This window comes from Rhamphochromis sp. 'chilingali' (genome assembly GCF_963969265.1).
Source record: "Rhamphochromis sp. 'chilingali' genome assembly, chromosome: 1".
In the NCBI taxonomy this organism is placed as follows: Eukaryota; Metazoa; Chordata; class Actinopteri; order Cichliformes; family Cichlidae; genus Rhamphochromis; species Rhamphochromis sp. 'chilingali'.
In genome coordinates this window covers 1,067,385-1,081,494 of record NC_137929.1, presented here as the reverse complement: position 1 = coordinate 1,081,494, position 14,110 = coordinate 1,067,385, and the positions used below count along the sequence as shown (strand labels likewise).

Sequence of the window (14,110 nt, the reverse complement as noted above, 5' to 3'; positions counted from 1 at the left end):
TCATGGATGATGGTCCTGACATGAAGGAAGAGAAAGTTACAGGTTGCATCCTTTGACTTTGTCTCCGTGCCTTTGGGCGATTTTCAGAAGGACAGATGTTTCTGTTCAATTCTTAAATCAATTTTTTCAAACACAAACACTATTTTAAAGCTTCTAGAGAGTAAAATATTAATGATAATTATAATAACAATAATAAAAACAAAAGCTCTCAGATCCATCAAACCAAGCAGCAGAAAGAACAATAACTGAAGAGAAAACTTTAACCTTGTAGACTTCATTATGTTCCAGCTGCTCTACAGACGCTGTGACCTCGAACTTAAGCAGGTCGTAAAGTATGTGCAGCTCAATAACTTCATAATCAGACCCTGTGGTATTTAGGCAGCAGAACAACTAAGAATAACAACTACAAATAATGTTTTTAGGTTTCTGTTGTACTGCAAGGTTCTGTACAGGAGAACCAAACCAAGAGCAAATATTACGTCTCATTTACACCCGAGCACGAAGAGCCATCAACATTTAGCAAATTGAATCATCTTTGTTTAGATGCAAGAAGAATCATATAGAAATGAAAAAGTAGAAATAGAAATCCAGAGCAAAGATATCCTCTAATTCAGCGTAGCACATGTGCAGCTGCTGCGATTCACGTAAGCATTCGGCTCGTCGCTGTTGCAGATTTTTCTCTCGCTGTTCTGGCTCACAGCGCTGCAAACACAAAAATAAATATCCCCAAAGCTGTGAAAGGGAGCTAATTAGTAAGAGTATTGTTACTCTCCGCAGGAGTAGTCCAGCAGTAGAAATCAGTCCAATAACAAGGTGTGTAACATCTAGCAGGGTGACAGAAAAACCCAGGGTAACTTCTAAGGACCTCAACGTCTCTCTCACATTGTGTTTTTTAAACATGCTTCCATTTGTCACTTCAGTCTTTACTCTGAAATACAGGAAGAGAAATCATGGCTGAAACAATTTCTCATGAAACCAGGGGTGTGGTCCAACAGTGAGTTTGGTGAGGAAGGTTCCTAACTGAGAGAAGTGACCCAGAAGTATCTGTGTAGCAGCCACAATGAATCCAGATCATGAGCTTTATTAACTGATCAAAGTCTCTTCTTTCATCTTCTGTATCATTCAGTTTGCATTGGTAATGCCCATTATTGTAATGCTTTTTTAAGACCAGCAAAACTTTATTTCACTTTGGGTTAGCTGGGATAAGTGATGGATGGAGGGAATTTTACTTCAGCCACAGAAATCCTAAACAGGAAGGAGGAGCAGAGTTACAGTGGATCACTATCCAGCAGGGAAACAAGGTTTATTTCAATTTCTTGGCCATGAGTGAGATTTACTGAGTGGGCAAATTAGGGAGACGACACCATCAGATCCCGAGCCCTCCATGTGTTAATCAAGAGACGGCTGCTGTGCTACATCCATAAATAATGAATAAATTAGGAGCTAAAGCTGAAAGGACAGTTTATTTGTACCATCTTCACGTGAACACATTCAAGAACATCACAGATGAAGAAACATTAAAAACTTCCACACTACATAAAGCAAGAAAAATAGTTTTTCTTTCAGGTGGTTTCAGAAAAACAGAAACATCAAACATCTCCAAGACTCTCTTTGAAAGAACTAAAAACCTTTGTTCTCATGGTCCAATCATGAGTGAACTCCCCGATGAAGCCTTGTGTGCTAAAACATGTCAGAGTTTTAAAGGTTAAACATGAGTTTCCAAAACGTTTTGCTGGAGAACAATGAACTATTTGACTGAGTTTCAATCATTTACAGACGAGCAAAACCAGGACAGAGAAAAAAGGACAAAACTGACTCAGTAAAACAACAGAAAAGAAGATCCCATGTAGATCTGTATTATGTAGAAGTTCAGCCCAGCAACCAGTTCAGTTCAACACAAGTTTAAATGATTCTATCTGAACTCTGTGGAGCCTGATCTCAAGCTTTTTGAGTCTGACACAGAAACCAGAGGATCTTTCTGTGTCTTCAGATTCACTGTGATCCAGTGATGGGAGTGATTTCAGCCCTGAGTGATCGCGCTGATGTTTGCACAGAGCAGACAATGAGGTGAATGTTTGGGCACATTGGTAACAGTGAAACAGTTTATTAGTAACGTGGGATCGTTTGTGTGCAGAGTATGAACTGAGATTCCTGAAGCTCTTGTCACACTGGTCACAGCTGTAGTTTCCTTCCATGTGTGCACGTTCATGAATGTTACGATTACCTGACCGTGAGAAGCTTCTCTCACAGTGTCTGCACTTGTGTGGTTTCTCTCCTGTGTGGACTCGTTTGTGTGATTTAAGCTCACCTTCAGTGGTGAAGGATGACCCACACTGATCACAGAGGTGCTTTTTAACCCCACTGTGAATCAGTTCATGTCGTTTTAACTCACTTGGTGTGGTGAAGCTTCTCCCACATTCTTTGCAGTATTTCAGTTTGTCTCCAGTGTGTCTACGTTGATGTGTTTTAAGGGCAGCTTGCCGACTGAAAGTTTTTCCACAGAGGTCACAATGAAAGTCTTTCCCACCACCACAGTGATGACAGGGTTGAGAACTGGATCCATCTGTGTCGCTCTGCTTCTAAACAAAGACACAAAGACAGTGTAAGTCAGTCCTTCAACATTTGTATCCTGAACGTCGCCTGAAATAAAGAGCATCTCTGCAGACGTCCAACTACATTTGACTGTTTCAGTTAACACACTCAGTTTACTGGGCTGCAATAACTACAATACTACCACCATAATACTACAGTAATACTAAAATCATAACTGAAAGGAAAATCTGAATAATCACTCAGAGCTGCTTTTCCATGCAGTAGAATTGCTAACATGCTAACACAGTTTAATGAGCAGAGTTGTTCCAAACAGTCAGGCTAAAATGACAAGATAACAATATAAATACATACCTCACAGTAGCTGCACTTGTAGAGTCTCTTTCTGGTGTGGATCTGTTGGTGTTGTCTCAGGTGACGTGGAGATTTAAAAGTCTTCTCACACAGGTCACATTGATAAGGTCTCTCCTCAGTGTGGGTAAACATGTGTCGTTGTAACTGTGCGTCTGTTGTAAACTGTTTGCCACACTGTTCACAGCAGTACACATCATGTCTGGTGTGAATGCGTAGGTGTGTATTTCGGCTCCCTCTCTGGCTGAAAGTTTTTCCACAGATGTCACAGCTGTATGCCTTAATTCCAGAGTGGGTAACTAGATGCCTCTGTAAGTGGCTACTGTGAGTAAAAGCTCTGCCACACTGATCACAGCTGTATGGCTTAATTCCAGAGTGGGTAACTAGATGACTCTGTAAGTGGCTACTTTGAGTAAAAGCTCTGCCACACTGATCACAGCTGTACGCTTTAACTCCACTGTGGATGAGTTGGTGTGTTTTTAGGTAACCCTTCCTGGAAAAAGAATTTCCACACAAGTCACAGCTGAACGGTCTCTCTCCAGTGTGGATGACCTGATGCTGTTTTAGTTTAGCCCTCACAGTAAAACCCTTCCCACACTCGTCACAGCTGTATGGCTTAATTCCAGAGTGGGTAACTAGATGCCTCTGTAAGTTGCTACTGTGAGTAAAAGCTCTGCCACACTGATCACAGCTGTACGCTTTAACTCCACTGTGGATGAGTTGGTGTGTTTTTAGGGAACCCTTCAAGGAAAAAGACTTTCCACACAAGTCACAGCTGAACGGTCTCTCTCCAGTGTGGATGACCTGATGCCGTTTTAGTTTAGCCCTCACAGTAAAACCCTTCCCACACTCGTCACAGCTGTATGGCTTAATTCCAGAGTGGGTAACTAGATGATTCTGTAAGTTGCTACTGTGAGTAAAAGCTCTGCCACACTGATCACAGCTGTACGCTTTAACTCCACTGTGGATGAGTTGGTGTGTTTTTAGGGAACCCTTCAAGGAAAAAGACTTTCCACACAAGTCACAGCTGAACGGTCTCTCTCCAGTGTGGATGACCTGATGCTGTTTTAGTGAAGCCCTCACAGTAAAACCCTTCCCACACTCGTCACAGGTGTGTTTTTTCTCTCCCTTTCTTCTGTGAGGTTTGTCGGCCTCCTGAGAGCGCTGACTTCTGGCTCCATGTTGGTCCTGCAGTGACAGAGATACAAACAGAGGCAGTGAGTGAAATGCAGTCGTGGAACAAACTCAACCTTCAAACTCCATTAACACTAGTTTTAAACCTGAAGGTGGAGCGTGGCACCAAACACCTTAAAGGTCTCTTATCCCCACCTGCTGGTAGTTCTAACACATTACATCCAACCTGCTGTTAAAGATAATTCATGACTGTTCAAACACTAAAATCATGCACACACACACACACACACACACACACACACACACACACACACACACACACACACACACACACACACACACACACACATTATTTTATAATTTAGATTATTTTGTTGTTTCCTATTACATATTTCTATAATTTGTATAGATTTATACAGAATTATTCAGTGATAATAAATCCTATGTTTGTTTATTCTAAAGGAACCCCGTTAGCTTCCACAACAGATGTTGCTCGTCTTCCGTCAAATACTCACATAAAATATTACACAATAAAGTGGATTCAAGATATCCACATAATTTCACTCTTACATCCACAGTGAGGTTTCACAATTGTTCAAATATAAGCAATCAATAATAATATTAATAATAATATCAATAACATTGAGGCACATTACACAAATTTCAAAAACAAATCATGTCTTACAATATTTACAACAACTAAAAGCTCTGTAAATCGGCTTTTAAGTGTTCATTGAAGTTTTGAATAATTCTCTAATTTTTTAAGGCAACTTATTCCACTTAAAAGTTGCTCTAAATGTAACAGTTTTACAAAACGTTACTTTTAACTCGAGCATTTACTAAATTGCAGCTTGTTGAAAACTGTGTAATATGATGATGTATTTCATCTGGATACTGCAGCTGAGCAGAATAAATGTGGTGTGTTTAACAGAATTGCTTTCTTTAGAACTACAAGTAAGCCATAGAATATTTTAGCCTGTACAGGAAGCCAAGAAAGGTTATTATGCATTTTATCAATATTAGTATAGTATGAACATCTTCACACTAATCTGGACGCCTTATTCTGGACTAACTGAAGTCTGTTAAGATCTGTCTTATTAGCTGCTGACCAAATGATTGAACAATACTCCAGATGAGACATTACTAGTGCATTAATGACATCTTTCATAATGAAGAAGTGATACACAAAGAGCATTTCATAGCCATAGCTATGCCTTGTCGGCAGAGTTATGTGACATTAGTGATGTTTGTACTTTCAGCGTTAACTTGGTTTTAAAGCCTTTAAAATATACGCCGTTCAATAGTCGACCTTCATCTGACAGAGAATGTGATGATTTTGTGGATAATTAAAGTCAGTCATATATCCACAAACACAACAAGCTGAAAGTCAGTGATGCTGCTTGGTTTGCAGTCCTGAACATCACGGCACAAGCAGGATTCACTGCACTGTTAATGTTAGCTGTGTTATATTGCTGCCTCTGTTCGGTGGTGTCGAGCCAAACGCACTTTAACGTGTGTTTGAACGAGCTGACGGTTCACTCGTTAAGCTGAAAGAAAGATGCTTTAATCACAGCAGTCACACATGTGTCCACTGCACCATCTGGAACTCTTCTTGTTTACACTCGTAATAACACAAACACTAAATCCTGCTTCTCTGGTGCTGTTTGTAGCAGTGTGTACACCTGAGACTGTCACCTGTCTGTCTGTCCTGCACTCTCTCTCTGTTTCTTTCTCTCTGATTGTGGAATAAAAGTATGAACATGTGTTTATAAGTTACACTTGTGTTTGAATCCTGCAGCTTATCACACATTTGATTTCCATGTGTGACGACTGCAAGTGTCCAGAGTGAGGACAGACTGAGGGAGCCACTGCTGCACATCATCTGTGAGGCTTTGCAGCCCTGATGATCCACCAGGACAAACTCAGCAGTGTGTGAGGAAGAGGAGGAGGAAGAGCCAGCAGCAGCTGACAGATGGAGAGAATAGACAGACTGTTCCCTGTTTGTGAAGGACTGCTAGGAAAGTTTAACATAACTGTCTGTGCTGAATCCGTCTTATTAGGTAATGTTCAAATAATGTGATCATCCCAGTGTTTCCAGTGTGGGAGAAAGTACTCAGGGCCTTCAAGTTACACACTATGAAAGGCAGCAACAAGTTTAATGTTCAGAAACCTAAAGTCTGTATCAGCAGCAGAATGGAGCTAAAAATAAATGTTGGTTTCAGTTCTATGAAGCTTTGAGTATTTTGGATCAGTAGCTGCTGTGTGTGTTGCATCATATTGCTGTAATTGTTTATATGCTTTATATATTCTGAGCTAAGTTGATCTATAGTGTTACATCATATTCTATAAGGATGTTATGTGTTTGTAGACTTTCTGCCCAGTTTGACCCATTTAGCAGAAGTCAGCCTGTTTAAGGCTCTGATATCTATTCTGTGTGACTTACAGCAGTTATGACATGGTCTGATTTTCTCACCCAATAAAGGAATATTTCATATATCAGTCTACTCTTCATTCTATCAGACACAGTTATCACAGCTCCTACATTTACTTTTTACACATATATGTAAGCATTGAGCCACATTTAGTACCAACATATTAAATGAACAATATTTGTCTCTTATATATGATACATCTGTATACACACTGTCACAGATACTTGTCTGTGAGTGAAGTGATTAATATAATAACTATAATATTGCCCATATTATATTTACATTACCACAGTGAGATGACTTTAGTCTCATGAACAACACCAGCTAATTGTTATTTACAGCTAATCTTAAACGACTGTTCAGCACAGAAATGAAGCCCAACAATCATGTTTCACAGTCCTGTGGTCTCAGCCTCAGATACTCATCAAATCACACAGAGCTCATGTAGAAACAAATGAACTAAATATGTTCTCCTTCATTTCTGTCAAACAAAGCTGTATGAAACGTTTCCAGCTGTTAGTATCATGGTTGCTAGGCAACCTGGGCAGCGCGACGGAGGCTAGACGTCCCATTTCACGAGCCTACGAGCCTCGCACTTCGGGCTTAGCGGTCTTTGAGTACGCGGCCCTTGAGGACTTTAAAGCTGCAGAACCTGAATCGGGATACAGCCATGATGATCTCCAGCCTCGTGCTCGCCAACATTCTCACCTGAGTTAAGAAGATGATCACTGAAATGGTCTCAGCAGGTCCTTTGATGACAGCAATGAAATGCAGCGGTAAGGCTTTTTGGGGATTAAGTTCGTTTTCATGGCAAAGAAGGACGATGCAGTTCATCTGATCACTCCTCATAACATTCTGGAGTGCAGGCAAAATGCTATTATAAAAACTTAAGCAGCAACTTCTCCAGGTTCCAATATTTATGCAATTCTCAAACCTTTTGGCCACGACTGTATAACCTCTTCTGAAGTTTAGTGGATATTATACATGGTTATGCTCAGGATGTGTCGGCCAGTTTCCACTGGAAACGCCTTTTGGTTGAACTGTCAGCGAGCAATTTGCATTTGCACTGTTACATTTTTATATAACTTTAATGCACATAAACAACAGCTGCTTGTTTCAGTGAAAATACATTGATGGGTTTTTAATAAAGTTGTGCAGCTGTAAAGTATTTTGTCTGGTGTCAATTCTATCGTCAGCTACATCGTTATGGCAAATGTTCAAATGTATATGGTGATAAATATCTTTGGTCATATGGTCCTGCTCTGTCTGTCACCTTCTGTGTTGAGCTCATTGTTTCCTCTGTAGTGGCTGAGCTGAGTCCAAGTAGCTGAAAATGTTCCTCTGCTGCTCCGTCAGACTCTCCTCCTCCTGCTGATCAGCTGGGACACAAAACAGATCTTTGTTAGGCTCCACACTGCACTGAAGAGTCAAAGTGTCTCATATGTTCATCTGACAAGTAAAAGAACACATTTTTGTTTCCCAAGGTGGGCAACTTGTTGGAAACAAACACAAAAGCTTTGAGCACTGATACCTGCCATTGCTGGCATTGAAAGATGCAACGCCAGCAATGTGGATTGTCAAGACTCAAACCAATCATCAAGCAAAGACAACAGGGATCATTTGTTTCTGTTTATTTAGCATTCACAGCATTTGTAGTTGCCTTCTGTGCAGGGGAAGTCCACGCACACTGTGTGGTACCACCATCCGCAGAAGGTGCATTCAACCTCTGTAAGAGAAACGAGGTTGTCTGAGACTGAAATGATATTCACTAAAGAAGTGGTGATTTGTAAAACTTCAAGTGTATGATAAGGTGAAAACAAATACACAACTGCATGTCATGTAGTTGAAGGTTTTTTTTCCTTTGGAAGACCGGAAAACACTGAAAGTTACAAATTAGTCCTTTATTTATCCAGGTAAAAAAAAAATCTCATTGAGATTAAAAATCTCATTTCCAAGAGAGACCTGGCGTCATGGCAACACAAGTCACATACCACACAGGTATATAACATTTAAAACAAACACAATATCCCAACATGTGTAACAAATGTATTGTGCTTGAAACAAATTCAGAATAGGTGATAAAGCAGCTGCACATGTGTGTCACGAGTAAATCTGGCTGTATAACAAACAGAAACAAGTGATCCTGCTGTCTTTGCTCAATGGTTGGTTTGAGTCTTGACAATCCACATTGCTGGCATCTTTCAATATGTTTGAATGCACCAGTGTAAGTGCAGCCACTCAGACTCAATGTGTTCATAGAAACAGGTGCAGATGTGTCACGAGTTCATCCAGCAGTAGCTATGGCACTTGGCCACAGGGGGCAGCAGTGGACTGACCTGCATTCGAGACTGCTCCAGCTGCTCTGTGACAGTCAGTAGATCTGCTACAAATTGCAGATCATATGCAAGTTTTGGAAATTACATTATAAATATTCCTAACTTAGCCACGGCAGCATTGTTGATGTATTACCTATATACTACAAATTATTCCACCTGCTGAAAAGTGGATCTAATGTGGGCGGACTCACACTTAGCAAATAAACCTGTGATGTGAGAATGTAATCAAACTGTTGATCAGAGGCAAAGTAATTTAAAGTTTATGATGCTATCGTCTAATGTTAGCTGACATGATGTTAGCTTGTAAACTTATGTTGTTGTCTGGGTCTCATGTCTGATCTGATGATAATAACTGTGACAACACAGAGATTAAATAAAGGACGTTGGTGGGACTTCTTATGTTAGAACTATAACTTCAGTTAAGGAGTGAGACGTAAGGTGACAAGGAGAATGAAGAGAATGAGAAAGAAGTAACTGGGAAGAGAAAATGAAAACACAAATTTGAAATGATCAAATTTGTGTTAACAGATGATGGTGATTTTAAAAATTCAAGTAATTTAAAGGTTTTATCCTATTTGTTGTTGTTTTTTTCATATTCTTCTATTTGCAAGAGGTTATTAATAAAACAGGTTCTCTTTCTGGTTTCTCTTTTTGGACGCACTCTCTACAGCTCATCACATCCAAAATGGCGGATGTCAAGTACAAAACCTCGACAGAAACAATCAGCAAGAATTTTAGCATCAGTCCAAAATAAAACTGTCCAACTACAGAGTTTTAAAATCCAACTAAACTATGAACAGAGATCTTTTACAAATAGGCTATTGATGAGATGACAGTGGTAACAAAAACGTACACATCCGCGCACACAGACAAAATGGCGGGAGAGCGTTTAACGGTCGACCTCATGAGTCCGTTACCGTGAACTATGGAGCGGCAGATTTGTGCTGGAACTGAGCTGCACACAGCTGATGTTAGCCAGGAAACATTACACACTGCTAACGTTACCTTCGCACGGAGCTCCACACGGAGACGATCAGCGTCAGGCACAAACACCAAGTTCAGAAAAGAGGAACTTTGAGCAGGAAGGAAAGAGTCAGAGCGGCGTTTGAGGACACGTTTACAACCACGAACATCAGAATCTGTCTGTGCTGCATTCAAGTGCAACTTGGAAACTCACTAATCTCTGTCATGTTGTCCAAAGATGATTTATTTCTGCTGGTTTTCCTGTTTTAAACACAAACATGTGTCAGCACTTTGTTGTTCTTCACCCTGCAGCATTTGAATATTTCAGGAGTAAACTGATCATAAATTCATGAAGTCATGAATGAAAGTGCAGACTGAGAGTGGATCACATGATGTTTGAGGTGTGTCATGTGACATGTTCAGTATTGTCACACATGTCTAGATTGTCCCTGATATCATAACTGCTCAAACACTGATGATTATATTTGAAGAATTATTCCTGATGGCAGCAAAGTTTGAATGGAGCTCTCTGTCTGTGCTGATTTGTCGCCCTCTGGAGGTCAAAGCACAAACTGCATGATGTCACTGTAACCACCACAGAGACAGGAAGTGATTTTAAATGATGAAATATGTCAGTGATGCTGATAGTGTGTTCATCACAGACGTTCAGGCTTCGTGTTGACATGAATCAAAGTTAATGTCATTATGGACCAAGGACAGTACTCTGGGTCTCCTGCAGAACAACTCGAGCTGTGATACCTGAATGAAGAGCCTCTGCTGCTTTAAAGAAGGAGGCTCGAGGCAGAGGTGAGGTGCAGACCAACCAGCTTTTATTCAGCAACTTTAACAGAAGGATCAGAAAAATAAAACTATACAGCACAGTGATGCTGACTGAAGCCACAGCATTAAACTAAACAAGCATCGGATCATCTTTAACAACATCTAATAAATAATGACAACTATTTAATCCTGTATTTCCTACAATAAAGCCTGTTCAGATATTTGTTGCTGATGGAAATGTAAAAGGCTCCCAGGAACCAAAGGACAAAAACAGAGGCAACAGTCACAGCTGCAAAGGATCCCCTAACACATAAACTGGTTCGAAGATATTTTCTAGCTCTGCAGAGGAGCTTGATTGCACGGACAGTAAAAAGTGGATTCAATAACAGCAGCGAGCGCTGAGTGATATAACGGTGCTGCGAGCAGCAGTGCAAAGGCTCACACAGAGACAGCAGCTACACTGTGTGTGGATGTGATCCACAGTCACAGCTGTGGGTTTCAGTCAGTGTGTCTCTAACTTCATGGTCACATTTCAAAGCTTATTGGAGCCAGAAGATGTTCAAGTAAAAGATTTATTGCTGTACTCGTCTACCAGGATAACAGGAGGTTCATAAAGCTGTGTAATACTTCAGCTTTCCATCATGGAGTAGTAGTTGTGTCCCTTTGTGTTCATTAGTGTGTTCACACGTCTACTTTAACTTCACTCTGTAATGAAAGGATTCAAATCACTGATAAATACATACATGCTGACTCTGAGTCTCAGTGAAGGAGGAAAGGATGGATGAAGGCAGCCTAGTGTGGGTCATGTGTGTCCAGCAGTCATCCAGGGCCTGGATCCATCTGTAACAGGAAGACAAAGTCCAGCCTGTAATCATCCTATCAGGCACAGCGTTTCCATCCAGCATCCTGACTACGCTAACAACCCGTCAAACGTCTCCTCTGGTCCACAGAAGTCACACTTCCTGTGTCATGTTTACCTTTTTAAGTGTGCTATTCAAGCCTGTGTGACCAACTCTGACTCTCCAGATTCCATCCTGGTCTCTGCTGCAGCTTCTTCTACACGACTGTTTTCTGTATAATAATATCTGCCTTTCCCATCTCTGTCCCAGTGTGCCTGCCACTCGTCCTTCATCTTTACCTTCATTATACTCTTCACCTCACTTTCACTGTATTTTATAGTCAAACCTGCACGACTTCTTCTTGCTGCACCTTTTTAAACTTATCGTCCTGTTCATTGCATCAACACCGATATTCACAGGGAGCCATAAGAAATCCACTTCTATCCCTCTGTGTTTGATTCTATACAGTAAATGAAGTATATCAAAAACAATATGTTGCCTAGAGTCTGAAGACATATCACCTGTGCTCACTAGCACGCTGCTAGAGTCCCAGGAAACCACATACCTCCATATTAGTGCGTCCTCCACCCAGTTCAAGCCAGTAACATCACTACCAGCTCCCAGTATAAACTGCCACATCATCTGTAATTCTTTTACTCATCACCAAACTTATTTGTGGGAGAACAAATGCAGCAGCCGTTCTTTTATCTGACAGTGTTGACGCATCAGTAAATATCCTCACATGACCTGAGGACTTTCCCACTATATGAACCTGCTTTTAGTCGCCCCTCCTCCCTCGCCACAAGCTTCCTTTACAACATAACTTATAAAAAACAACTTTATTGACAATCAGCAATAACAATTACAGACAGTCTAGAAGAAGAATCACATGATCAAGGAGCAGAAGTTTATGGTTTTAATAGCTTTTACATTTTGGGAAAGTTTTAAAAACATTGTTTGGTTTTCTTTCTAAAGCGTTGAAAGGACGGCTTTGCATCAGAAAAGTAAGATCAGCAAATGAATCCATTAAAGTTCTTTTGCCTTGTTTGCAAAAGAAGCCAAACAACATTTGTGTTACAAAGAGAGACTTCAGAACAGATCAAAGATCACAAACATCAGGCACTGATGGAAACAGCCAAACACAGAAACAGAGGCACCAGCAGGTGAAGGAGGCCTGTTGTAGAAATGACTCTGAGTGCTCAGGTAGAAACGCATGAAGAACCAGTGCGTCTAATATTTGGAAACCAGTCTGTGTTTGAGCGTCCTGGATGAAACACAGATCACGTTGCAGAGCGAGGACGTCGTCTTTCCTCCCGAGTGTGTAACTACAGGACGTGTGCAGAAGGTTTAATCGTCCTCCTGACAGTTACTGATGAACAAGTCCTTCAGGGAGGCTCCAGGATCACTGTGGCTTTTACCAGCTGCTGCTAAACTGAGAGGTGTTGCTGCTTCATGTGTGAAGATGTTTGCATGGCTTTAACAGTGCAGATGTTCCTCATGTGCACCCATTTCATATGTTTTATTGTGATGTTTAGTAACATCTGCTTTCCTCCTTCAGGCAGACGATAAAGTGAGCTCAGCCTTAAACATGTGGAGAGAACGTTTGACCCACAGTCCTGGGACGACTGCAGAACAATGGTTTGTTTTTAATGATAAAGTTTCATAATGGAAATAAATGCTGAGCCTGTTTCATGATGTTGGCCCTGCAGCATCAGGCAGGATTAATACTGTAACAAACGTGTGTCACAGTTATAATGACTTTAAATGAAGACTTGGGTTGGATGGAGATGTCAGCTGGATTTGTGCTGACTGTCACTTTAAATGTTTTCAGTTCAGCTTCTAAATCTACTTTTGTATAATGTTTGCTGAGTTTTGCACTTCATGACGCTTTTAAGAAGAGCCAATAAATCCTGACTTTACACCAAAATAAAGGTTTAATGTGTTTAGTGTGACAGTGGAGGAGAGCGCACATAATAAGAGTCATTAACAGAATGGTGACAATTATAATCTGTCTCATTTTAGGAGCAGCTCACAGGCACAACAGACTACAGAGCAATCAAAGCACCAGTTAAACGTCCATGTGACCGGCTTACAGCCAATGAACAATCAGTCCCCACTGTCCCCACCAACATCACTGTACTGGAGAGACTGTGCTGCCATGGTCAGAGATGAACTGGTACTAAAATGTAAGGCAGCTGATGTGTGTGGCCTTAGCAGCACAAATGCATCACGGCTGCAACGCTGCAGTGTGTTTAAACATTTGAACATTTCTGTGGCTTCAAACCAGCAGCTGCTCTGTACTCAGTCGTGTTTGTGTGTCTGTCAAAGTGATTGTTGTCTTTAAAAAGCCTTTTGTGTTGAGTTTTGTGAGCAGTGCCGAGCTTCTCTGTAGTCTAAGCTGAGTCGATATATTTGATTCCATGTTTGGTGTGATTTTCAAAGTCAGCAGCAGCAAACCCATACGGTAAAAAAATACATTTTTCCTGGCCAAAATATATTTCAAATATATGGTAAATATATTTTGTATTTGTGATGCTCCAAAAATATATATTTTTGAAATTGAAAATATATTTCTTTCAAACCAAAATACATTTCAAAACATATTTTAGGGTGAAGAAAATACATTTCCAACCTTACAGTAGAATGTATATCAAAGTATCCTTTATTTAAAATATATTTAGTGCAATAATGATGATAATGATAACAATACTAAAAGTAACATGTT

General features: G+C 40.5%; 1 protein-coding gene across 3 annotated transcripts in view; it reads right to left on the bottom strand.

Moving 5' to 3' along the window:
- Nucleotides 1–1,306: 1,306 nt before the first annotated feature.
- The window catches only part of LOC308397686 (uncharacterized protein), a 94,336-nt gene continuing 81,532 nt past the window's right edge, over nt 1,307–14,110 (bottom strand). Inside the window, exons 1-4 of one of the 3 annotated variants that reach the window (XM_080883743.1) lie at nt 11,290–11,392; nt 7,741–7,846; nt 2,905–4,089; nt 1,307–2,579 (exon numbers count right to left, since the gene is read on the bottom strand). In XM_080883743.1, coding sequence (XP_080739869.1) covers nt 1,887–2,579; nt 2,905–4,089; nt 7,741–7,758 — 1,896 coding nt within the window. In that variant the 5' untranslated portion in view covers nt 7,759–7,846; nt 11,290–11,392 and the 3' untranslated portion in view covers nt 1,307–1,886. Of the gene's footprint in view, nt 2,580–2,904; nt 4,090–7,740; nt 7,847–8,127; nt 8,177–11,289; nt 11,393–14,110 lie in introns of those variants that run through there. The other 2 variants (XM_080883744.1, XM_080883746.1) reach the window with 2 other exon arrangements.